The following is a 24410-nucleotide window of genomic DNA, read 5'->3' as shown; positions in this document are numbered from 1 at the left end:
AATTTGATTGATTAAGACGATACTTCTGCTTAAATAAGCTATTTATTTTGCATACAGGATTGGAAATTTTCCATTTGTTATGGAACTTTCATTAAGATCAGATAACAATGTTTATCTGTTATTCAAATTCATAGCAAATGGAAAATATACACCCAAAAGGGTGTCGGATTTCGACTGGCTGGCAAATATATTTATTTTATAAAAACCAAAACTAAACTCTTGCTATATTTTAAACGACATTTCAAAGGTACTTTCCTTAGAAGGGTTTTTTATTTAAAAAGTTCTTTAGAACTTTATAAAACTTTATTAACTTTTTTATATGAAAATGTTTCACCGAAAGTATTTAATATTATATTAACGTTTCGTACAGTTTCTTTAAATTATTCAAAAACTTCATGCCCAATTAGTCAACTTCTATAGAAAGTCACCTGAATAATGACAATTTAATTCTATAATTATTTAGTTAAAATTTCCCATTTTTTTCTATTTCGGTATTTGGTATAGGATTTTATAAATAAATTGGCATAATCTTAATAGTTATAGGCTAAACTAAAATATAGTGAAACTACTTAAAATTCCAAAGTCCTTTATAATATATATTTTAAAGTTCTTTAAATCGTTTAACTATGGTTTGAGTGTTTGACTAGTTTTATTCTAAAAGATAAAGTGCCTAAATCTAAAAGATCTATACTGTTTGAACCATGGCTTAAATGCATGGTTCGAGTGCATTTCAATGCCTTAAAGTATGTAACAAACTAAAGTCCCTAAGCCATCAACTTGAATTTGTCCTAATGAGGTGTCATCATTTTTTAGATTTAACCAATTTATTACAAAATTTCGTGACTAGTTCCACCTGATGTCATATACTTTCCACTGACTTGCGTCAATCAACACCATGGAAAATGGAGGGCACCTTAATTAAATACTCAAAGTGTTCCCACTCGGGTACTGTCAGTTACGAAAATTGCAAATATCAGCCACCCAAATTTTGGCGTTTGGGCTTGAGTTTTGGTGGGCTAGGTCGAGATATCACCAGAAATCGAACATTCTCTAACCGAAGAGGCATCGCGTGTGCCTTGGCACATCCACAAAAACCAAACCAAAATGAAAATAAAATAAATGGTAAATGCCAAATGTGACGCAACGTTTAGATATTTTTACATCACATAAAAAATGTGAGACAAAAATAGCTCCAGAATCAAGTGGGCAGTTGATAAAAAACAACAAAATGATATGTATAGCAAATCGTGGGCAAAATAAATGAGCAAAAAGATAAGGAAAGAAGAATGGTTGAACTTTCTCCGAAAAAGGCGAAAAAAAACAACTGAAATATTTGAGCTTTGTGGCCATAAATGACCCTGAAGGGGCCTCTGGTTGGTAGCTTCTGCTGCATCCATAAATAAATTTTATATTCAAAAAGGCTCTCAGAACTTGTCGTCATTGTTCCCATGTTCATGTCCTTGGTGTAGTCGGTTGTCGCTCGTCCTTTGTCCCTGGCCATGGGGTGCCGCTTGAAACGTTTTCGTTTCCTTCAATTTCCATCCTTGACATTGACTTTGAATGGAGGATGAATGCAAAAACAGAAGGACGACTAGGAGGCTGCCAACGGAAAACGATTTCTCTCTGTGTGTGTGTGTCTAACGGAAAACGGAAAATGAGTTTAGACAAAAAGTGGTTATGAATAGCGGAAAGGATGCCTGAAACATTTAACAGCTGATGCACTTGAAACCCAACAATTTCTGATGTATTTACTTTGCACACAAATCTATTCAGAATTTGCTGCTTTGAAATTTCTTGCAATGAAGTAAGTTTTTTTTTTGCAAAATATAAGTATATTTAATTTAAAAAATATATTTACATAAGTATATAATGATACGAAAAATAATTGGTTAAATTTAAAAAAATTAATAAAAAAAAAAAAAAAAAATACACATGCTTTTCCATAATTTCTAACTAAAATACTTCAATATTAATCTAATAAATATTAAATTATAAAAAATAAAAATAAAAAATATATATTTTTCTTTTAAATTTTAAATGTTTTCATGCTTGAGAGCCAACTGGCTCTGTGAGAGATCTTGAAACGAAAATATTACTTCGAATTCAACAGCTCCAGTGGCGCAATTGGTTAGCGCACGGTACTTATAATCAGTATTCTGTGTGTATGAGCGATGCCGGGGTTGTGAGTTCGAGCCTCACCTGGAGCAGCAGAAAGGGTCCGTCAGTTGGGACCTTTTTTTTTTTTTTTTTTTATTAAGAAAACTTTTTTTTCTTCTACTTCTATGATTCAGTTTGGGCAAAGTGAGATTAAAATACTTCTAGAATTCGTTGAATCAAAATTAAGTACCAAAAGGCCTTATATGATATACTAAAACATCTTCAGCTTAATTTTTGACATATGTATCTCGACCTAAAATTAGGCAAAAGATTGAGTATTTTCTTGATACAAAATTGGTTAACTAATAAATTAATTACAAATAACATGAAAAATGGTTAACAAAGACAGACCATATTTGCCAAATCTTGTCCAACAACTTCTTCTACACAATTTGTCCCAAAAGTAAGCCTCTGTCTTGAAAATCTTCAATGTTTGTAGAGTTCAAATGAAAAAATTGATGTTGAAACATATTTAACTCAATTTTGTAAACATATTGATCTTAAAAATGGTCATAAATTGTAATTGTTGTTTAAAGGATTGAAATTCCCATGAAATTCGACCTAACAGTAGGCTTTAATTTGAAACATTATTCTAAGCAAATTCCTGATCATACGACTGTCCCCATTTCGTTTATTTGACTCATATATTATGAATTGTATCTAAACAGAGTTTTTTTTTTGGTTAGATTATTGTCTGGTAAATAGAACAATTTACTCAATGAGAATCAGCTGATAAACTCAATTTATTGGCCATTGTGTGCAGCTGCTGTTCGGAGCTTGATGGCTCTGTGTGTGATTCAGTCACAGATATGAGACGGGGAAACGTCTGTCAATTGCTTTTGACTTTGCTTATTGTTAGTTGTTTTTCGCGTTTTCAATCAAATTGGGATCAATAGGCGCGTGTTGTCAATAATAAAAGAGAGAAAAGTAAAATGAAAAAAGCTGTTCGAGACCCAGACTGTCTGGCAGGTACAGACTTGAACTGGAAACAAGAGCTTCCGAGACCTGGTGATGATGGTGATGCTAGGCACGCATCATCATTATTCATTTGCACCCTCAATCCAATGCCAATGATAATGTCCTTCAGTTTCTCCTGCAACTCAGGGTCAGGTTGAAAATCGATTTAAAAGGAGCTACTAAAGTGCACCTGTGCAAATCGAACATTAAGTTTGACCTTGCTGGCCACTAATGGAATTGCCTGGGGGAAGACACTCAATCCACACATGGCCCAATGCCTTTTAATCGTAATACGACAAATCTATAAATATGCGCAAAGCTTATTCTAATCTTTAAACGTGATTAGATGTTTATAAAACCATTTAAAAACGATTTCTATAAATATGAAATGTGAAAACAAAAATATTGACACTGATTTGCCTTCCGTTTTCCGTTCTCCTATGATGATGTTGATGATGACTGACAATTTCCCTTTGTCGTTGTGTGAATACGAATCTCTCTCTCTCTCTCTTTCTCTCTATATAAAGCTATGTATGTATAGATATAGATGTTTATTTGCCGGCTGTCAAGCTCCTTACCAAAATTGGGGCCCACTAACCAGAGGAAACAACGCTCATGGATGACTAATCATTAGGCATACATACATATGTATGTATGTATGTATAGAAGCATCATTTCGCTTGACAGTGAAAAATTCATAAACATGTGAATGGTGGGAGTCCCTTGACGAATTGGTTGATACCCTGTTAAAGCTGAAACCCATAAATAATGAGCGTTAACAGATGAAATATATATCTATAGCGTTTAATGGATTTCATTTCCAGCAATTGGTTCAATTGATTTTGATTGCAAAGCTTAAATATAGATCTGTGACATTATATATATTTATTCCTGATCAGCACGAAGATCATTACTAATATACCCACCATCTATTAAAGGGTAAATGAAATATTTCGACCGAAAATAAGGCAGAATACAATAAGTAGGTTTTTGTTTTACTTTCAATTTCATGCCAAATGTAATGAAAAGTTAATTAAAATATCGTTGAATGGGGATTTTAAGTTGAGTAACAATTGACAAATAGATAAACCAACAGATAATCAGAAAATTAGTCATGTCCAAGAACAATAAAGTGGCTAAAATGATAGGAAATTCTCCGAATTGTATTACCATAAAAACGCAAGTCAAAATTCATGCTAAAAAGATTCTTGAAATATTCGAAATTTGTATTTCAAAGGGAGAACACTTGGAATACTTGAACCTAAAATAGATATCTCCCAACCTTGACATTGTATTCAACAGACAGACAAAAGCATTCTATACACTTTTGGGCCAGAATGTCAATCGGCATCTGTCTGTAGTCAATGCGTTTCTGTTTTGGCTTTTTTGAGGGCGGGTGTGAAACGTCATTGGTTGCCGGAACTACATAGAGCCAGAAGGGGGCCAACACGACCAAATATCGTGATCGAAAATCGAAAACGTATTCGTGTGGCGCTCTATATACGATAAATCGAATGCTGATGCTGCGGATGAGTCTCTGGTTAAAAGGCATTGCCCGTTCTTGTCCCCATGGCACGAGGCGAAACAACTCACCCAAAAGAATGTAGAAAAAAAGAAAAAGCAAAAACAGTTGGCACAACATTTTTCAGGGCTAATCAAACAAGTATATAGACGGACACGGACGGACCAACAAATTTCATATTCAATTCGTTGAAATCTTTTCTCTTTTCTCAAATAGAAAAAAAGGCAGCCCTGACCACCATCAAAATGTATTTTATTAGCAGCTGTTGCCACCTACGAAATGCGTTGGATTAGAGCCAAAATGTTTTTCTGCCTCCTTTCAAAAATGCCGGCTAAGATCATCCCGATATGATAAATGAGACAAAAGTTTGCCTAACCGCGAAAATGCGAATCGTTTCCTCTTCTCCACCCCGCCCCAAATAAGTATGCTATACAAATAGGACAATAGAATAATGAAATGAAAAATGAATTTATTCTAAACCAAAATGCAAATCCTAAACCCAGTTTCAGTTTCACATTCATGACCAAAATGAGTCAATGTCAAGAGTGTGCCCCAGAAAGAAAGAAACAACAAAAAACAAAGATCTGCTCGTGTGGACAGAAAATAAAATTTGCAAATCTCTTGTTAAAATAAAAAAAAATCGGAAATGAAATTGCGCCGCCAAAGAGAAGAAAATAAAGCAACGATAATGCTAAAAATATTGCCAAGATCTAATGGCTAGCCAGACGACAACAACAACAACAACGATTATCTATAATTGTACGAATTATATAAATATTTGAATAGTATTTGTACAAAATTTATGTGTATGTACATTGCACACAGACGGTTTACACTTACAGACAAATACAAGTGCATATATATAGATATATGTATATATAGCCATATGTAGATCAAGTTTAATTTAATGCCAACGATAAGGAAAATGAATTCAAAAGAGGGCAAGAAGAAAAGTTTTCCCCCATCATGGTAACTAAAGACGAATGTTTAATACTCTTTGCAATTCTAGCTGCCAAATATTTGGCTTAAAGTTCTCTTTAAACTTTCAGAAATATTCTATATTTCGAATATTTTCAAATAATTTTGTATATATTTTCCTAAAGAATTTGGCAAATATTTCGACAAAATACATGGAGAAACATTTTATTTATAATTTATTTGAGTTCTAAAACATTCTGTAAAATATTTGGACAACAGATAAATGGAAATTCAATTAGTCAAAATAGAAAATAGTATTTCATATTAGAATGGAACTCCGATCGAGTTAACAAAAGTTTTCTAAAATGTTCAAAGTATTTAGTTTTAGACTCTAAAGACTCTAAACTCTTTAATTACCAAAAAATTTGAAGAATAAATTGCGAAACTATTATTAGTTTAGACAAAGTCATGTGAATTCTTTCATGCAAATGAACAACATTTTGGTAAGCAATTAAATATTTTGTGCAAATCATTGGCACAATGTTGGTTCGATGAAATTCATATTATGAATGTATATAAATATTTATCAAAGAAAATGTGTATAGAGAGAAAAGAGATCTAAAACTGAAAAATGAAAACAAAATGCGATTTCAACGTGCGAATTGCAATTTCGTGACGCTATTAAAATTTGTGAGCCAAGCGGCAAGAGATGAAATATTCAGATGGAAGTGTTAGTTGCCAAAAAAAAACACCGAAAGACAAAACAAAATTTGCGTCAATGGAGGATCTCACGAATAATCCCCCAGAGATGGAGAATGGGTGGGACGATAAGTAACAACAAGTGTTTGTTCAACTTACTTAGTCGCTCTCTCTCTCTCTCTCTCTCTCTCTTAGTCTGCCCTCTGATTGTAAAGTGAATGTATGTAAATCATATGTTGCCAAGCAAACTGTGTGGGTGGCTGCATGGGAGGGAGGTAGGCGGAGGGATGGGAAAACCTTCACCTCGCCACCATAACAAAACGTAATCATTCATCAGATCTACACTTACCCCCCAAAAAACCCGCCAGTCCCCCATGGTCGCAACGCTTTCGGTTTCTTCCGCAAAAGCAAAATGTATTCTTTTCTTTTGTTTACTCTTTGTCGGTTTAATGACATAAACAAAAAGTTTAACAAAAAAGCACAAATTTTGCGTTTATTTTTGAATAACCAAAACAATCCCACGGACAGCTTGAGTTCTCATATTTTCAATATGCAGAAATGGAAACTCAAATGGAAATAAGCAAAAAAAAAGTAAATAGAAATCAAAGTTTGCAAGGGATTTTTAATTTCAAATGTAATTAGTTTAATGAGAGACTAAATGTTTAGAAATTCTACTTCTAAATCTTAGAAATTGTCAAGAAATTTGTTTACTTCAAGAAATAGACTCTAAAAATAATCAATTCGTTGAGTTAAAACTTTGAGAACCCAATTAACTGGATCATTGGAATCGACTATGAAAAGATAATCATTCAAAGACACAAAAACTAAACTAAACAAGGGAAAATTGAGCTAAAGGAAGTCCCGATTTTCATGAAATCTTTATAGATTGAGGATTTCCCTTCAATTTGAGACCAAGTGAAATATTTCAAAGTATTTCCCTCATAAATCTTTTATTATTAAGTTATATGAAAGTGGAGAAAACTAGAAAGTCTGAAAATCTTAAAATGTTTTATTTTTACATTTGTTGTTTTTGTTTATTCCCTTATGGGGCATTATGAGTATTTTACTTGTTGCGCACTTGAGAAATTATTATAAACAAATGTTGCAGAAAATATTTTGCTGCTCTTGATAAAAGAATTGAAACGAAAGGAGAACCATAATTAGATTCCATTTGTTTTCTAAATCAAATAATCCGTAAATATTTGCCATATTTTGCTTAGGCACACAAGCGATAAATTTCTCAATTGGGTCCAAAAACAAAAACAAAAACAAACAAAAATTGAGTAAAATGGGTTATTAAAAATTTTCAATACAACTACTGAATAGTTGGTGGAACAAAGCTATATATTCATACATATATATTCTATATACCTTGACGTGACTAATGTCATAAATTCCATACAATCGATACACTCTATGCCCATGTATGTGTGACGTGGCTGATGTGTGTGTGTGTGTGTGTGTGTATATTAGATATTGGCACGACAAGAAAGAAACCACAGAAAATATGTACATAATTAAAATTAATGTCTAATCGTTTGGCCACTTATTAAACAAATGCCATTTGGTTGAGGAAAATTCTATGAATCAAAATGAAAATTTATATTTTCTCAGTTTTTTCTTCTCGGCTACGTCAAATCAATTAAATTTGAAATAATTGGACATGTGTGTGCAGCAACTAAACGCATTAAATGTTTGTCATTTATTTCATTTTATACACATTTATTTAACCAAGTCTCTATACACACATATGTATGTGTGTATTAATGTATATTGAGAAATTTAATTCTCTTCAATTCATGCGTTCAATTTGGCTGACGGGCCAAGTTTGTGAGGTAAAAGTAGAAAATATATTTTAGAAAAATGCACGACAACAAACGGGCGATTCCAAAGGTCAAGGACGTTTCCAGTCAAGCATATTACTAGACTAGACAGAGAGCGTGAGGGTGGGTGGGGGAGTAAAATTAACAATTAAAATGCTAATTTATGCATTGTTCAACCGAAATGTTAAGCGAAACATTTCAATATAAAAACATCGTTTACTCTTTAGTTTAGAAATTTCAACCTAACATGTAAAAAATAATTGCCAATAAATTTATAAAATTTGTGGCTAGTTTAAGAAAACATAATGTTGAATATTCAGCTAACAAATTATATACCTAAATATCTATTTGAATTTCAAAATTGTTTAATTACACATAAAACTCAGTCAAAAGATCTTTTCATGTTCATTTTCATCAAATATTTTGCTTTTCGTTTTTCATTCAAAAAAAATTTAATGAAATCGCTTTGATGGAATAATAATTCAATAAATATTTAAAATCTTTCAATTTGTTGTGGGTTTTCCAGCAATTTATTGATTCCTTTTCTAATTTTGACCCCAAAAGTATGTGATCATCTTTGTGAACATCATCAAAAGCAATTTATAACTGAAAATTTTCAAATTTTTGGAATTCTATCAGCAATGAATCTGTAGTTATTGATTTTTTTTTAGTGGCACCAAGAGTAGCTAATAATTTTGGTGACTCTCATCAAATAAAATTAATATCTAAAATCTAGAAAATATTTTGTGATTTTTTTTTGCCCCCCCAATTCCAGCAAATTCCATCAAATAAAATAAATTTATAAAAACTTGCAATTTGTTGGATTCTCCCATGTAATTAGTCTCGTCTAGTTTTGCCCCCAAAAGTATGTGTAAATCTTCTGAATTTCATCAAATTTCAAGTGCTAGAAGTTTCATTTGAAATCAATGTTAATGTCAAAGCAATTTATATTGATTTTCTGCACCTTTTGTTTTTTTTTCGTTTTGTTTTTCTCGCTACTTAATATTTAATTCGAATGAATTTACATGAATTTTGTTGTGTGGTGGAGGCCACGCCCACAGACAGTGCCAAAGTCACGCACATCGAAAGGAAAACAAAGTGAAATCTTGGAATTCTGTTTACTAGAACTTAAGGTAGCTACCTGAGTTCTATCTTATCATTATTATCATCAGCAACAACAACAGACGCCGTCGTCAGCTTTGTTATCATAAATAATATCCATGAAAATGAATTGGCTATGAGGGATTTTGTCTTTTGTTTATGATACATGCCAACTTATTTGCTAATTAATTATCAAAATTGAACAATATTCTATATTGACGAGACACTTTAGATTAACCAAACATACAGCAGACAGACAGACAGACATGTGAAAAGTGAGGTCATCAAATGACTAATTTCTTTTGAAGAAAATAATTTTTCCAAGCCAAAATTAGCTGCGCATATAATATAGACAGAGTCCATTCCATTCCACACTCCCCACAGTCCCTGGAGTTTACTTCAATTTACGTCGCCATGAAATTCAAAACCAAAACCCAAACCCGAACCCAATTCCAACAAACAACTGCGTCTTTTGTCTCTGCGTTTCATATTACGTCTCATTTAAATTTACTCAACTGGGATGGATAATCATTCAAAATTTATTAATTGGAATCCACGTTGCCTCCTGTATTAGTTTTGTTTATTATTTCAATTGTTTACGAAAAGTATCAGTTTTGCTTTTCACTTGCAGCCCACGATGAGTAGTTTAGTTTCCTTATAATTACTTTTTTTGTGTATTGCAAAGGCACACAAATTCATCAGAATTAAATATATGTGAATTATCAAGTCTCGCTTACAAGTGTTATTCTAAAGCATATACTTATTCTTTAGTATATATACTTAATATGCACAGATAAGTCTCGAATTCTCTAACCTAAATCAAGATTTGCAAAATTTTTGGGAGTGAAATCCCGAAATTTGAAACTTTTTTAGTTTTTTAGAACTGTGACATACAAAAAATTTGATTGTTTTAGCTGAAAATGGTTATTTCTAATCTGATGAATATATATTGAGATCCGATATGCCATAAATCTGAATATAGACAAAAATAAAAGACTCCTTAATAAGGAAACGAATGCTTAGGATCAGAAGCTCTATCTTCTATCTTAATCTGAAATATTATTTACGTTTCCATATGTTCTTTGTTCTGGAAGTGGATATAGCTATACCTACTTTAGGATAATACAAATGACTCATAGAGACAGGTAGATTCCACGTGCCATATAAAAAGCTAATCAAACTTATCTGACTTTCTTTTAAAGTTTTTATGACAAGCAAAAGAAAAACTACTTTCCCTTAAGTATTCTACTTTTAAAAGTTATCTGATATGATTTTTTTTTTGTTCAGTTATATGTATATCCATTATTTGACTCTTCTGCAAACAGGAAACGCCGAATAAAATAGCAAAAGTTTAAGTTACAAAATACAAATAGCATTTAGTTTTTATTTTACAATTTGTTTTTAGTATTTTTCCTGTTTTTTTGTTTTGTTTGTTTTATTTTTTTAAAAATTATTTTACAATTCCCAACAATGTTAACCAAGCTGCAAATATTAATTAATGTATTTCTTAATTTTTTAGTCTAAATATTTCCCCGGGTGTATGTTAAAAAATTATAAACTAAATTCTCTTTGAAACTTATATTCTAGAAATATATATTAACTAAAATAATCCTCAAAAATGTTGGATAAAAATCTAGGATTGCAATATGTTTGTATGTGTATGTGTGTGTGTGTGTGTAGGTGTGTTTGGAGTAGTACAAAAATATATATATACATATATATATGTTTAATTTATATAGTTTTATTATATGTATTTATCATATGATCTAAAGGCCGAGCAGACATTCATTTGCGCCCGCCACGGCATACTCCGCTGGCTACGCCTGCGTCACAAAGTAAACCTCTCCGGATGAACCCACCACCACGGCATGGGTATCACCCGGAGCACCCCCAGTGGTTGCTGTGGCTAGAGCTCCAGTTGGAGCAGCTATTAAACTGGACATTTCATTGCCATTGCTAACAATGCTAACCGCTCCACTAAAGGCGGCATTTGCTCCCAACTGGGTGGCAGTAGCTGCGCCCTGCATATCGCCAGCATGTGCCACGGCATGTGTTTGATTGGAATCCGTGCTACTGCTGTTGCCGCCATTGCAATAATCCGTTGTCTCCACATGATGCTGCAAATCATCCACTACCTGAAACAAAGTTAGGCATTTGCCACACTTATAATAGGGATCCACAACATCCGGATGCTTGCGTTCCACATGCCAACGCAAATTTGCAGCGGATGAGAAATTCTTGCGACAATTGGAGACGCCACAGCAATAGGCACGCTGCTGATGCGTCTGACGGTGACGATAGAGTATCGCCTTCGATTTGAAGGTGCGATTGCAGATATTGCACACTGGAGTATTCGATTCAGCGTCGTGAGTCTTCATATGCATGCGCAGCATGCCAGGACCCTTGAAGCTCTTCAGGCAAATCTCACATTGCGGTTGCTTCTTGCAATTGGCGCGTATCCAGTTCGTGTGAGAGTGCATGTGATTCTGTAGGCCCTTGAATTGCCGGAACTCTGTGGTGCACAAGTGACAGATGTAGCGACCCGAACCCAAGGGAGATGTATGCTGTTGGATGAACTCGGTGACAAGATTCGCATCGATCTCATAGTTGTCATCGGCTCCGGCAGCGGCTATTACAGATGCCGTTTGCACCAATTGCCGGGAATTGGCAGCGGCCAGTTTACTACTAATGGGTGGAGGAGCTGGTGGAGGACTACTCTGATGATTGCACGGCTGGAGAGTGAGGGTGGTGGTCGTGGTGGTGTTGCTAGTGGTCGCAGGTGCTGAATGCGCATTATTGCCCCGCTTAGAGCGCTTGGCTTTGGGCGGATTAAGGCTTATTGTCTCGGCGGGTATTGTAGCCGCTCCTGCAGCAGTGACCAGGGCAGATTGATCTGCTTGGCTGAATTCAACCACAGCATTCTCGAGAGATATACTTGTCAGCTCGACTCCATCTTGTACAGTCAGCTGTTCTACCACACCACCGGCCTCCTGCTCCATAAATGCCTGCTCTAGATCGGCTTCGGTTTCACCATCCGGATGCTCCATAATGGCATACTGCATCTCATCATCGACATCGGCGCCAGCCAAATGATGATCCTGATCATCGGTTATGTATTCACAATCTGGAGTCATTGACTCCTCAGCCTCATCCATTATATCCTCATCTTCGAGTTGAATCTCTTCGATGATGAAATCATCTTCCTCGTGCTTAAGCACTTCACCCTCATCCAGTTCATGCTCCTGCTCCATATGTTGCTCCTGCTCCAGATCATCGAAATATTCATGCTCTTGTGTCTCACTTTGAGTCAAATCCTCATCGATTAGCACCTGATCCTTGAGGAAATCCTGCTGTTGATCATCATCGAGTACAATCGTTTCGAATGTATGACCCTTCGAGTCCAGCTGATCGTATACCTCATCCAAATCTTCATCCTCCACATCGCAGGCCTCGTTCAGCAACTGAACATCTGCTTCCGCCAACGAAGTCTCGGGCATTCCCGTGACATGCTGGGAGGGTTGCGCCAAACTTCTCTGTGGCACGAGCTGGACAAATTGCAGGGATTGTGTGCCATTCGGTTGTTGGACTATTTGTAATGTTTGACCATTTTGGGTCTGCAGGAGTTGTGGCAGGAATTGGGATTGCGCGGCTGTTGTGTGTCCCTGCTGTGCTTGGGGCGTTGTATTAATAATCTGCGCCAGTTGCGGGGCTACTAACTGAGCGGTCGTGATAAATTGACCATTGGGCAGAATTATTTGATGCGGTATCGCTCCAGTTGCCTGTGCGGATAGCAATTGAGTGGGTGCTGGTTGGAGTGTGGGTAGTTGTATCTGTTGGATTTGTTGTTGCTGGTGATGCTGCTGCTGCTGGTGCTGTAGAGGAGATGGCTGCAATGGTGGCGGGGGTGGTGCCGGTTCGGGCAGTATTTGCACTTGATTTGTTATGGAGGGTGATGAGTTCTTGCCCTGTTTTGAGCCCTTTTTCATTAAAGGTTTCCATTTGCTTTTGACCTGTGTTTGTTGTTGCTGTTGCTGTTGTTGCTGCTGCTGCTGTTGTTGTTGTATAATCATCTGCTGTTGCTGTTGTTGTTGCTGCTGCTGCTGCTGTTGCTGCTGTAGTAATTGTTCCTCCAAAAGCAACTGTTGCTGTTGCTGTTGTTGCTGCTGCTTGAGTTGCTTTTGTAGCAGTTTTTGTTGCTTGCGTTCTAATTGCAGTTGCTGTTTTGTTGGTGTTGTTGCTGTCGCTGGTGCTACTGCTGTTGTTGTGGTGGACGCCGCCGCATTGGCTGCCGCTGCTGCTGCCGCCATGGCTTGCTGCTCTTCCAGGACCATTTGAACCGTAATACCCTTAATATATTCCCTCAATTCCTTATCACTGCGCTCTACCAATGCTTTAAAGGCATGATTTCGGCTAACAGCATGAACACATTGTACACAAATCTTGTCCGGCCATCCCTCTGTAGGTTCCACTCGCACACTGGTGCAGTCCATCAGCATTTCTGGTACTTTTTCACTAAACAAAGGTCTCATCTCTTTTCGTTCTGATATGCAAACACGACAAATTTTATCCAATTCCAGTACCTTCTTGCGATCCATTTCAAGCAATCAAATACACTAAAGACAAAATATTAAATGTACTTTTAATGTACTTTGAAACAAACAATTTAACAAAATTCCAGCAAACATTCATTTTTCAAATTCGATAACTTTCTCGATAACCGTCCTAGTCAAAAATCAGCTGCAACTCTGTCTTGTTAGAAAGAGATATCCATACAGTGTTATACAGAGAAAAAAATCATATAATAAAAACGAAACAAATAATCTTTCCTTATTTTTTTAATTAATTAAATCCTTGGCTTTATTTACATTTTGAGATTTGGGCATCGACATTTGCTTGGAATTTTATTAAACCCCTTTACTGAAAAATTAGCTATGACTTACCTGCGTTGCGGTATTTATATAATTTTGTTGGGGCCAATGCCAATGTATTTTTGTTATAAAAATGTTGACTCGTCGCCGTCGATGTCGTTGCCGTTGCTTTGCGTTTTGCAATGGCCGCGTCACAATATTAAAAACGAGAGAAAATTTCACATTTTTTACACGATTTCGTTTGCTATTCGAGTTGGCGGCTCAAAAACATAAACAACACACAAATGCCAAAACACACCAGTTGGTTTATTCTAAAGGTGTTTAAATGAAATAACTAGATGTAGCACAAAATTAATAAAAACTCGATGAATGAATTTCTCTATTGCTCTGCTTCACTCCTCTGTGTGTGAGTGAGATGATAGGCGTGTACAGCACAATTTGGAGTGCTGCCAACTCGGGCGTTGCCTCGTGATACGATAGTTGCGATAGCAGTGTTGTGCAGAAGTTGTACCAAAAAAAAACTTATCAAAATAGTCAATTATAAACAATTTGTATGCAAACAATGTGTGGAGTGTCTGCTTCTTGGCTTATTTGTTGCATGTTTTAAATTGTTCCTAAAAAGATGTATCAGCAATTGTGGCAATCTGCATCTGAAATATTCTCGTTGTATTACTGTCATCTCTATTAGAATTTAATTTCAAAGTGTGTTGTGCGAAAATTACTCATTAAATATTTATAGTGTCTTAAATAATAAAACTAAATGGCAAATAATTAAAACATTTATGCATTTTATCAATGCAGTTTGTGTATTTTGGCGACTTACTCTTTCTTAATATGCAAATTCGCAGCAGTTCGTGGGTTTCCTTTCGTCTTCTGAATTGGAACAATTGTTTTCCTCTCAATTAATAAATAGATTTTCCACAAGAAAAAAAAACATCACACACAACAATAGCAACAACAGCAGCAGAAACACAACTAAACCAAAACGAAACAATTACTCTTGTTTGGAAATTAACTCATTTAAGCAAATAGTTTGTAATATTTAAATGACAGTTGTTTAATTAATGACATTTATAGAGTATTAACAATTCGGTTTAAAGAGTTTTCTGTTTTATTAACTGCAAATAAAGAGGATACATAAAAAAATATAAATTCAAGATTTGTTATTATTATTATTAAGGCTGTTGGGCATGTTGATTGGCTACTTCATATTTTTGTCTCTCCTGAAGTCGTTTGCTTTGTGAGCGGACGATGGCGAAAACACTTAGGATGATGGCCAGAGCGACCAATAGACAGATGACCACAAACCAGCCATAGAAACCAGACGATTCCTCTGCAGAATCATCATCCACGGCTTGCTCCCATTCTGTGAAATTCGAGTGGGAACCATTTACCATCAATTTGGAGTGACTAGAACCAATATGTTCACGGAAGAGGGACGCTTTGGCCAGGTTACTCGATTCGGGGGCCTCAAACACTGGCTCTGTATTATCCACGCGCACCAAGGTAAGTTTGGCTTGACTCAGTGCCTGTTTATAGCGTCTTAATCCATGCCCATAATATTCATAGATATCCCCGCTGAACTCACGATACTGATCCACCCATTGGCCGATGACCTGAACTCTGACCTCACTCAAGGGATCCATACTGCGTCCAAAATAGGCCTTTTCGTCCACCTGTAGGCCACCAATACCATTTGCATCCAGTTCCAGCACTGAACCGCGATGTTCTAGGAGCAATGGAAGCTTTGCCAGATTTTCATCCACCTGATAGATGCTGCTCACATTCAGGCGTAACTTCTCCACAAAGGAATAATTGATGCTGCCATAAATGGGTTTACGTTCATGACTGGGATTCTTCAGGACACTGCTGCCCAGATTCATTTTATAGCTATTGGTAGTATTACGCCAGGGCATATAGGTGATGTTCCTCAGTTGATACATCAGTGGCTCCAATTCCACTAGTACATTGATATTATCCTCCACGCCGTACTAAACAGAGGAGTCAAGAACTTGATTAGAAGGAATTCGAATGACTTTTTAATAATAACTTACAAAATTATCACCAAAAATCATGACCACACATGTAAATAGACCATCGACCACTTTATTGACCAAATCTGTATGCCTAAAATGACATAATTCCGTTTTTTCCCTCTCCACATTGGTGGCCTTGGCTATATAGGTAAGTCGTTCCTTGGGATTCAATTCGCGGGCATAGTGCTCCAAGACCATTTGATAAGGAACCCAGGCAAGAACGGATTTCGCTTCATTTTCGCAAATATCATCTTGACTGCCACGCCCACTGAGTTCGCCATTGTGAAGCTTTAAATAATGATGATGGTCCTGTTTCACCGTCAATGACCCATGATCCGCACACATGGTATCAATGAAACTCGCCTAAAGAAGGAAGTTACAGCATGGATTAATCAATTGATGGCTAATAAATAATAAAAGTATATAAATTAATATATATCTATATATGTATTGCTTATCTGCCATTCAATTGGCATTATCTATAAGACACTTTTCTTTCAGGCGCACACTAATTCAATTGCAAATATTAGAGACAACGTTCTCAAGAGGGGTGTGGAGTGGAGGGACTGGATTATTGATGAATTATTGATGAAATGAAAGGGTCAAGCATATGAATTTAGCGACCTCGCACAAAATAAAAGACCAAATGCATTTTGTTATATGTGACTTTGAAGTGTTCAATTAAGGATTTAGATGAATGAAAACCAGTTTTGATCCAACCATTTATGGTTGCTATATATCTATGTATATATTTCCTTCACCTTTTCATTTGATGTCAAAGTGGTGGCTATGATTTGACAGTTTAAAGACTTCTCACTGGGTATAACCACATGTTGCCCTATGTCGGCCAAGAGCAAAGGTTCCGTTTCAATGCAGAAATTCGGATGCTCCACATAGCCACCACAGGTGGATCCCAGCCAAAGGCAAATGATTAATAGTAGACGAAAAAGCATTGCAAACCGAAAAAACAAGCGAAACCGTTCACTATCGTCGACAAATCGAAACTGAGAATACTGAAAATTATATTTCGACCATCGACAAAACACATTCAACTTGACCGCAAAACACAAACGCACAGCGACACCGATAAAAGCTTCAAAAGCTGACTCAATATATCCATATTTATCTATTTGTTGAAGGATTTGCTTCAATTTTCGGCGTTTAATGTTAGCCAAAGTTAACTCGCCAAACTCACTCACTCCCAAACCGACCGACTGGCTGACTGACTAAGTGCGTTTCGGGCACTGACCAATGTGATTTCCTAACATAACTACTCAATTATGCGATTAGATAAGAACAGAGACTAGCGAGTGGAAAGCACTCAGTTCTAGTAGGGCTCTATAGAGAATGGAGGGAATCAGTCCTAACGAAGGCAAACATTTTTGATGCCCAATCTTCTTATATACTTCATATTCCAAATCGAATGTCGACTTTCGAAGGGAAGCCATTTAGCTAGCCTATGACTAAACTAATGTGCACTTACACTTAGTTTATGGCAAGACGAATCATTTATTTCACAACTAAATATGTTGATCATAACATCGACTGTTAATCTGATTCAACATTTGACATTTATCCATGAAATATAATTAAGTTAGGAATTGTCATTTTTCCTCTTAATTGAAATTAGTTTTCCAAATGTTTTAAAAGATTAAGACTAAAAATACACATTTTTAAGTTATTTCTTGGATTTCTGTCTCCTCAAATTTGCTTCCTGTGTTACCTGAAATCTTAAAACATTAGCAAATACGTATTAAGCAGTCCTCGGTAGATGAGTTGTCTAAGTCATTTGGGCAACTGAACAACGAGGACCCGGGTTCGAATCCCAGGCTATAGTGTATGGATGTAGTTTTCGTCTAAGCCAAAGGCCTTAGTTGCCAGTGCTTGTAAAATATAGTTAGGTTGATAGTTTACAACTATATCCTATACTTATAATAATAATAAAAACTTATTAAAATAGGTTTTTGTCTTTTTATTGAGAAAGAAGAGATTAAAAAATTTTTATTTTAGTTTTGTTTAATACCTACATAGGTAGACTTTAGTTTTTTTATTTTACAAAAATTGTGTACAAAGTAAATGTTTATAATATTTTGTTTTTTTCTTTTGTTGATAGAAAACTATTGAACTAATTTTCTCTTTGTACAAATAGAAATTGTTTAACAATTTCCTCAATAACATTTTACATATTTTTTCTCACAGTCGGTTTGGTTATTTTCTTTTTGTTGTTTGTCTAATCCATGCGCAAGTGAAATGCGCCTTCTTTCCTTTTCTTTGTATGAATTTGCAAACACAACATAGTTTAAAGTAATTTAAATGAAACAAAAAAAGATGCTTATGGACTATACGTATGTATATATGTAGATATTGAAGTTATCAGATTTTGCAGTCGCATAGCAAACGCAGAGACAACAAGGAAGCGAACAAAAGTGACGTTGGGTTGGTGGGAACGAAGTGGACACGTACTCGGAGCCAATAACAATCAATCTATAAAAGGTGAGAGAGGAGAGGTCAAAGTGAGGGGAGAAGCAAAATTTCAAAGAGGTGAATTACCAAAATCGCTAAATTCAAACTCCAAATCGACATCGGATGCATTGTCATCATCATCGTCGCCGCCGCCATCGTCGTCGTCATCATTATCATCCTCATCGTCGTCGTCGTCGTCGCCGTCATCCGTATCCTCAAGCAGATCGTTGAGTTCGTCATCCTCATCGTCACTTGAGGAGCCCATGTTGAAGTTTAGATTACGATGACTACGGAGCGGAAAACCCAAGAAATTGGGACCTAAAGCAAAGGCTAGAATAAAACCAAACATCACCAAAACCAGAAGACTGCTGTGGATTGGGGGATAACTTACCATTTTCGGAACCAGTATCGGAACCCTCCTCATCAGAATCGGGCACCTCTTCATCATCTTCCTGCAAGCATAGACATAATATTTAATTCAATATCATCCATACGCCGCATGAGAGATCTGACATCATTGATAGCAGATCCGAATCCACGGTTCTGGCCTTGGCCGTGCCCATGGCCATTGACACCGCCACTGTGTCCATTGCCACCACCCCTGCCTCTTAGTGTACGTGCTCGCCGTCGCACACCAACAATTGAACTATTGGCTGCATGTTGGCGAGAAAGATTTGGACTTGCATTCGAGGCTGAGGCTGCTGGCCGAGCAAGAGCAGCTGGAAGTGGTAACAAATCCATATGGTTATCATGTGGCGACGGCCTATCACCATCGATAATGCGTAAAATGGCTCTAGCCGTAGCAGAAGCAGCAGCAGCAGAAGCAGAATTGCCTCTGGCAGAGCCACTGCCGCCACCACCGCCACTGCCGACGACTTCCTCTCCGCCCCCTTCACTAGCAAGCTCCTTAACTGCTGCATCACGCACCTCTTCCGAACGTTCACTCTTCTTCACGCCCACTGCATAGATCTTCACGTAGGTCTCCTGCTTCGAGTCATAACTGGTATGATCCTCCACTACGGCAATCAGACTGCCATTGGCACTAACACTCAAATCATTGATATTCCTCTTTACATCGATTGTGGCTATGCTGGAATAGTCATAGGCATCCAATACATTGAAGCTAGTGTCATATGTCTCCATAACCTCATCCCTATCGGCACCCAATCTGGCACCATATATAACATGCATGGGCGAGAAGGTGCAATTACGCTGATCCAACACAGGAACTGTTTGGAGCAAATGAAATGTACGCAAATCCCAGACCTCCGTATTGGCAATGATCTACAAAAGACAAAGGGAGTAAGAGAGATAGTGGGATTATTTCCAAGCTTGAAGATCTGAGTTTGACTAAAATGAACTTTGACTAACCTCCAGACAATTTGGATGGAAGACTCCCGATATACATTGATTGAACTTATCAAATTTATGAATTTCCTTGCCAGAACGCACATCCCACAAAACGCCATCTGGAAGCGAATTTGATTTAATAGCAGTTTGATGCCTTCTCTCCCAAGCTTTTTACTTACCCGACAGCAAGAGCTCATCCGTGCGACAGAGTGTTGCTCGATTTTTGGTATATTGATTGGGTATGGTTGGTGTAAAAGTAGACACTTTGGTCCCCGTATTAATATCAAACAAAGAAGCACTCTGCAAATGGAAAATAAAAGATTAAGAGTTTGTCCCATCGAGCAGTATCTTCATTTTCACTCACCTCATTCTGTGTGCCCAGCAAACGATCCTGAGATGTGTGACTAAACTCACAGTAGGTGACTTCAGTTAGCCTCAATTTGGATTTAAATTCATTATCCGCAATATTCCACAATATGCTTGTGGGAGTACGCCAGAGACTTGTGGTTAGAACCAAATCTCCAGCACGATTTGCTTTAATGGCATCCACACTGAAATTGTGACAATTCATCGAGAACTGTTCAATGCCATCGTTCATATTAAAGACTCTGCCATGTCCCTGTTGGGTGCCTACAATAATGTATTTGCCCACCAGATCACAGCAATTGAATTCCAATTCCTCATAGTCGGCCGAACGAAGAGTGCGCCAGGGAGCGAAATGTGTGTGGACATGTCGTCGATCGTAGCGTCCTGTATCGAAACCAGCTTGAGTACGAAAATGTCTGCTGGTTAGATTGTAGTTCGAGCTGAGCAGGCGACTAGGGCGAGGATCAGGACATTTGTGGGGCTCAAAGAGATCGAACTGGGGGCAGGTGGTAACTGGATTGTTACACAACGAGTGCTGATTGGTTAGATATTCGGTTACAATGGTATTCAAAGTGATTCTCTTTGGGGTGATGAACTCCTCATCGGGCAGGGAAATGGCTCCAGGACCCACTCCCGATGGCTCTGTGAAATGTTTCTGCATCGAACGACCTATCGATGAACTGGACGATGAAGAATTCAAAGTCATACGTTCTGTTTTACGCAGCTTAATCGGTGTCTGGCTGCTCGTGGAAGAGGTGGGCAAGTAACTAAAATTGAGTATGCCACCCACACCAGCACTGGGAGAGGCTTCATCTGTATTGCCCATAATGGCGGCATTGACATCCTGCATGCGGGATCTCAACCGATGACGCGATATAGAGCCACTACTACTGGGCAAAGTCTTATAGTCGAATGGAGATTGATGGAAATTCCTTGGTGTTGGCGCTTGGAGAGGCAAACCGACTTCCTTTTGCAGCATTTGTGCTGTCTGCTGCAATCCCTTGGTTTCCAGATGCTCAAAAATCAATTGATAGAGCTGCTTATCATTGTACTGAATCCGCGTCTGAGCTATCACATTGGCCTTGTGCATATTGGTTAGAGAGGGATCCAATGGATTATTTAGCGGCTTGGTCTTGCCCGAAACTCTCTCCAGCAGCTCGAGGGCATATTTTTGGAATATAACATGCTCGGCTCGCTTCTCCTGAAGTATGGGATCCTTCATAAGGGTCTGCAATTGGCCACTGGCAAAGAGTGGAAGCTTACTAACAATTTGACGTACACGATCTGATCGGGCCAGTCCAGCTAGAGCACGACAGGCCATGCCTCGTATGCAATCGGCATCGGTAATGGGTGCTTTGGTCTGCATAAGGGAGAGTAGAACGACTATTCCATTGTTGGAACACACAGATTCCCATACTTTTTCAATCAATTCCTCGGCGTACTTTTGATTTGCTTTGATCTTTCGCGAGGAGTTGCCAAATTTAATCAGATGATGATTTCCACCATCTTTGCGTATAATGGGCGAGCACACGCAGTGACAGAGCACGGCCAGAGCGGATTTCAAGACTTCGGCATCGGTGGTTATCTCACCGGCTGCTGCTCCCAGCACCGAACAGAAACCAGAGGTTGTGGTATTATCTAGCATTTGCATCCGTTCGCACAGCAAAATATAGACGCGGGGTATGATACAGCAGACACTCAGCACATCCAGGGCAGAGCGCACTGTTTCTGCTCGGCCACTGTTGACCCAATCATAACTGAAAGCCATAATCCTCAGCAACATGGTTATCACACCCAATTTGATAAGCTGATCCACTGGCTCCCAATGGGCTCGCACAGAGGTATGTTCTTGCAGTGTCCTGATCTGCTCATGCAATTGATCAAATGTCAATTTGGCGGCCACTGTCGGATGGCGGCTGAAGAACGATGACGAGGCATATTGTTGGCACAGGAAGTTATTGTATTTGTAAAAGAAATGCGCTTCAATGTAACGCTTGAGGGCCACGCAAACATGACGCACCATTTGACGTGACGCACATTCCTCATCGTCATTAATGTCTAAATCATTGTTGCCCTCATTGTGTGTGGGATCGAGGATTTTAAGGACTGATATCTGCAAGGAAATTGGGAATTTTACGGAATTGAATGGAATGGATCGGTTGCTTGCAAACTCACCACATTGTAGAGTTTTCTAAGGCCATCCTGTGCATCGAATTCATCAAGAATGACTTTAAATTGAAAACTAAGGCTGAAGAACATGGTGGCATGACATTTGGATGACATATGACAACGTCCCAATATCCAGAGGGCATAGCGTACCAGTTCTGATATAATGGGACGTGGCATAGAGCAAATACGTTCCATGGCATCCTCGCAGTATGCTAAATAGTAAATGGCTATGGACACGCCAGTTGTAGCCAAACTAGGACGTGGGACTTTCATCAGAACCTGCCAAAAAAAAAAAGTTTATGAGAGATTTGGATGAGTTAGATGAAGTTTTGACTTACCTCCAGGCCACCATGAGCTATAAATTCCAAGGCAAACTTTTTGTGACACAGCAGAGAGGCCAAATACTTGAGGACCTCATAGGCCAGGCATGTGTCCCGACGATTAAGATTCTCCAGGTAACCGAAGATTAATTGCATTACATTATTCTCAAAGGCCATGGCCAGGAACTCTTGATATTCACCCAAGCTGGTTAGGTAGCGCATAATTAACTTCTGGCTGGTATCCGCTGTGGGTGGATGCAGTGGGATATACATGCGCCGATAATAACGCGATATGGCAAAGGCATCCCGGCTATTCTCAAAAAGTATAGACATATTGGAGGAATCGGCATGAAGGGAACTGGTTAATCCACTGCCATTATGTTGGGGTGATTGCGGAGCCGAGGCACCACATGCCACCCAACTTATGGAGGAAGCATTGGGATCCACTGACGTGGAAGCATCGTTGGCGGCACTTTTACTGATGGCCAACAGCATGTGTAGGCGTTTTATCATCTTTGGCACTAGACGCATATTCTGATCTCTGTAGTTTATTGCTATATCACTGACCTCCATGGCCATGGCCAGGAGACCAGTGGCATAGCTCTGTAGCGGCTCAATGCTGTCCTCGGCCCAAGTGTAAAGACGATTTATTGTTCCATCATCGTCGGCAGCCTGAAAGACCACAGTGGTCTCCAGGCCGGGCATTACCTCCAACACCAAGCGACAGGCTAGGATATTTAGCTCCAAGGCGCTGCGCGATACATTTTGACGTGTGAAGTAATTCTCACGCAAATAATCGTTGAGCAGCTTATTCATAAACAGATCCTTGCGGAAGAGCTGGCGGAGTAGCAAACCATACAGACAACTGGGATCAGCTCTGTAGGGATGTCTGGAGTCCAAGGGATCGGGATCTTTACGCATGTAAGCATCTTTTTCACGCTCAAAAATCTCGGCCAAACTAAAATTAAGTGAATGAATAAAATAAGCATTCACTTGCGCATAACTTGGACTTACCTTTTTAATGTAGGCAATGGGTCATAACCATTTGTGGTCTGCTCTTGCTCCCATTTCTCAATAATTTGTGTAAATTCCCTCTTTGTGGCAGAACGACGATCGCCAGCATTATCCTCATCATTTCCATTGGCATCTTCTTCACCTTCTCGAGCAGCAGCTGCACCATCAGCTGCTTGAGCATCAGCCTCAATCTCCTCATCACCATCAGCATTGGGCTCATCCGCACTGGGATTACTTTCGGCACTGTGACTCTCATCGGCTGGCTCATCTTCATCACTTTGGTAAGCCACAGCCATGGCGAAAGCGTTCATCATGTTTGCCTCCATATCAGCAGCTGCGGCGACGGCGGCGGCATCATCCTCATCCACAGCTCCAGCTGCTGGTGCCGCAGGCGATGAATTATCATTATTGGTTGCATTGCCCTCTGACATGATGTCAATGTGGCTTATATTAATCTCTAGACAACAATTTATTAGCTTAAATTGGCTTATTTAACTTGCTTTTGCTAATTGTAAAATGTTAGCGTGCCGCACCACGCGCTCCTTCGGTTTTTTGCAATAGTGTGACCAAATATGATTGGCCAAAAAAAGATGCGCCAAAATGCATCGATAGTTATCGCCGACGAAACTGTGACCGTGGTCGTGAAA

The 24410-nt window shown here is 38.2% G+C and overlaps 3 protein-coding genes and 1 non-coding gene across 5 annotated transcripts; 1 reads left to right on the top strand and 3 right to left on the bottom strand.

The window, feature by feature from the left end:
• The first annotated feature begins 2109 nt into the window (after nt 1-2109).
• Nucleotides 2110-2207, top strand: TRNAI-UAU (transfer RNA isoleucine (anticodon UAU)). Its single transcript has 2 exons — nt 2110-2147; nt 2172-2207. It is a non-coding gene; the product is annotated as a tRNA-Ile (tRNA).
• An 8320-nt stretch (nt 2208-10527) lies between these two features.
• Nucleotides 10528-14448, bottom strand: LOC137576587 (uncharacterized). Its single transcript, XM_068289811.1, has 2 exons — nt 14118-14448; nt 10528-13790 (listed from the first exon to the last, which is right to left on the bottom strand). The coding sequence occupies exon 2, from the start codon at nt 13770-13772 to the stop codon at nt 10995-10997; it is 2778 nt and encodes a 925-aa protein (XP_068145912.1). The 5' UTR covers nt 13773-13790; nt 14118-14448; the 3' UTR covers nt 10528-10994.
• A 685-nt stretch (nt 14449-15133) lies between these two features.
• Nucleotides 15134-17070, bottom strand: LOC137576588 (enolase-binding protein). The gene is made up of 3 exons (XM_068289812.1): nt 16843-17070; nt 16100-16444; nt 15134-16036 (listed from the first exon to the last, which is right to left on the bottom strand). The coding sequence occupies exons 1-3, from the start codon at nt 17032-17034 to the stop codon at nt 15221-15223; spliced, it is 1353 nt and encodes a 450-aa protein (XP_068145913.1). The 5' UTR covers nt 17035-17070; the 3' UTR covers nt 15134-15220.
• A 968-nt stretch (nt 17071-18038) lies between these two features.
• Nucleotides 18039-24323, bottom strand: mahj (LisH and WD40 domain-containing protein mahjong). 2 transcript variants are annotated; one of them, XM_068289187.1, is made up of 10 exons: nt 23764-24323; nt 22768-23707; nt 22436-22708; nt 20259-22373; nt 20074-20194; nt 19916-20013; nt 19472-19828; nt 18936-18996; nt 18632-18874; nt 18039-18565 (listed from the first exon to the last, which is right to left on the bottom strand). In XM_068289187.1, exons 1-10 carry the CDS (start codon nt 24192-24194, stop codon nt 18561-18563), a joined length of 4644 nt encoding a protein of 1547 aa, XP_068145288.1. In that variant the 5' UTR covers nt 24195-24323; the 3' UTR covers nt 18039-18560. The 2 variants fall into 2 exon arrangements, with proteins under 2 accessions (XP_068145288.1, XP_068145289.1); XM_068289188.1 differs by having other exon boundaries at nt 18632-18862.
• Nucleotides 24324-24410: the final 87 nt, after the last annotated feature.

The sequence above is a fragment of the Drosophila tropicalis genome, unplaced genomic scaffold (assembly GCF_018151085.1).
Source record: "Drosophila tropicalis isolate 14030-0801.00 unplaced genomic scaffold, ASM1815108v1 contig_593, whole genome shotgun sequence".
Lineage (NCBI taxonomy): Eukaryota > Metazoa > Arthropoda > Insecta > Diptera > Drosophilidae > Drosophila > Drosophila tropicalis.
This window is presented reverse-complemented; position numbering and strand designations above follow the sequence as displayed.

Excerpts from the sequence above, each read along its gene's own strand:
- LOC137576587 (XM_068289811.1), bottom strand. The coding sequence starts at position 13,772 with ATGGATCGCAAGAAGGTACTGGAATTGGATAAAATTTGTCGTGTTTGC.
- LOC137576588 (XM_068289812.1), bottom strand. The coding sequence starts at position 17,034 with ATGCTTTTTCGTCTACTATTAATCATTTGCCTTTGGCTGGGATCCACC. Across the intron at positions 16,445-16,842 it reads CTTTGACATCAAATGAAAAG|GCGAGTTTCATTGATACCAT; the intron begins GTGAAGGAAATA and ends TTCCTTCTTTAG. Across the intron at positions 16,037-16,099 it reads TGATTTTTGGTGATAATTTT|TACGGCGTGGAGGATAATAT; the intron begins GTAAGTTATTAT and ends TCCTCTGTTTAG.
- mahj (XM_068289187.1), bottom strand. The coding sequence starts at position 24,194 with ATGTCAGAGGGCAATGCAACCAATAATGATAATTCATCGCCTGCGGCA. Across the intron at positions 23,708-23,763 it reads CCATTGCCTACATTAAAAAG|TTTGGCCGAGATTTTTGAGC; the intron begins GTAAGTCCAAGT and ends ACTTAATTTTAG. Across the intron at positions 19,829-19,915 it reads TCCATCCAAATTGTCTGGAG|ATCATTGCCAATACGGAGGT; the intron begins GTTAGTCAAAGT and ends TGTCTTTTGTAG.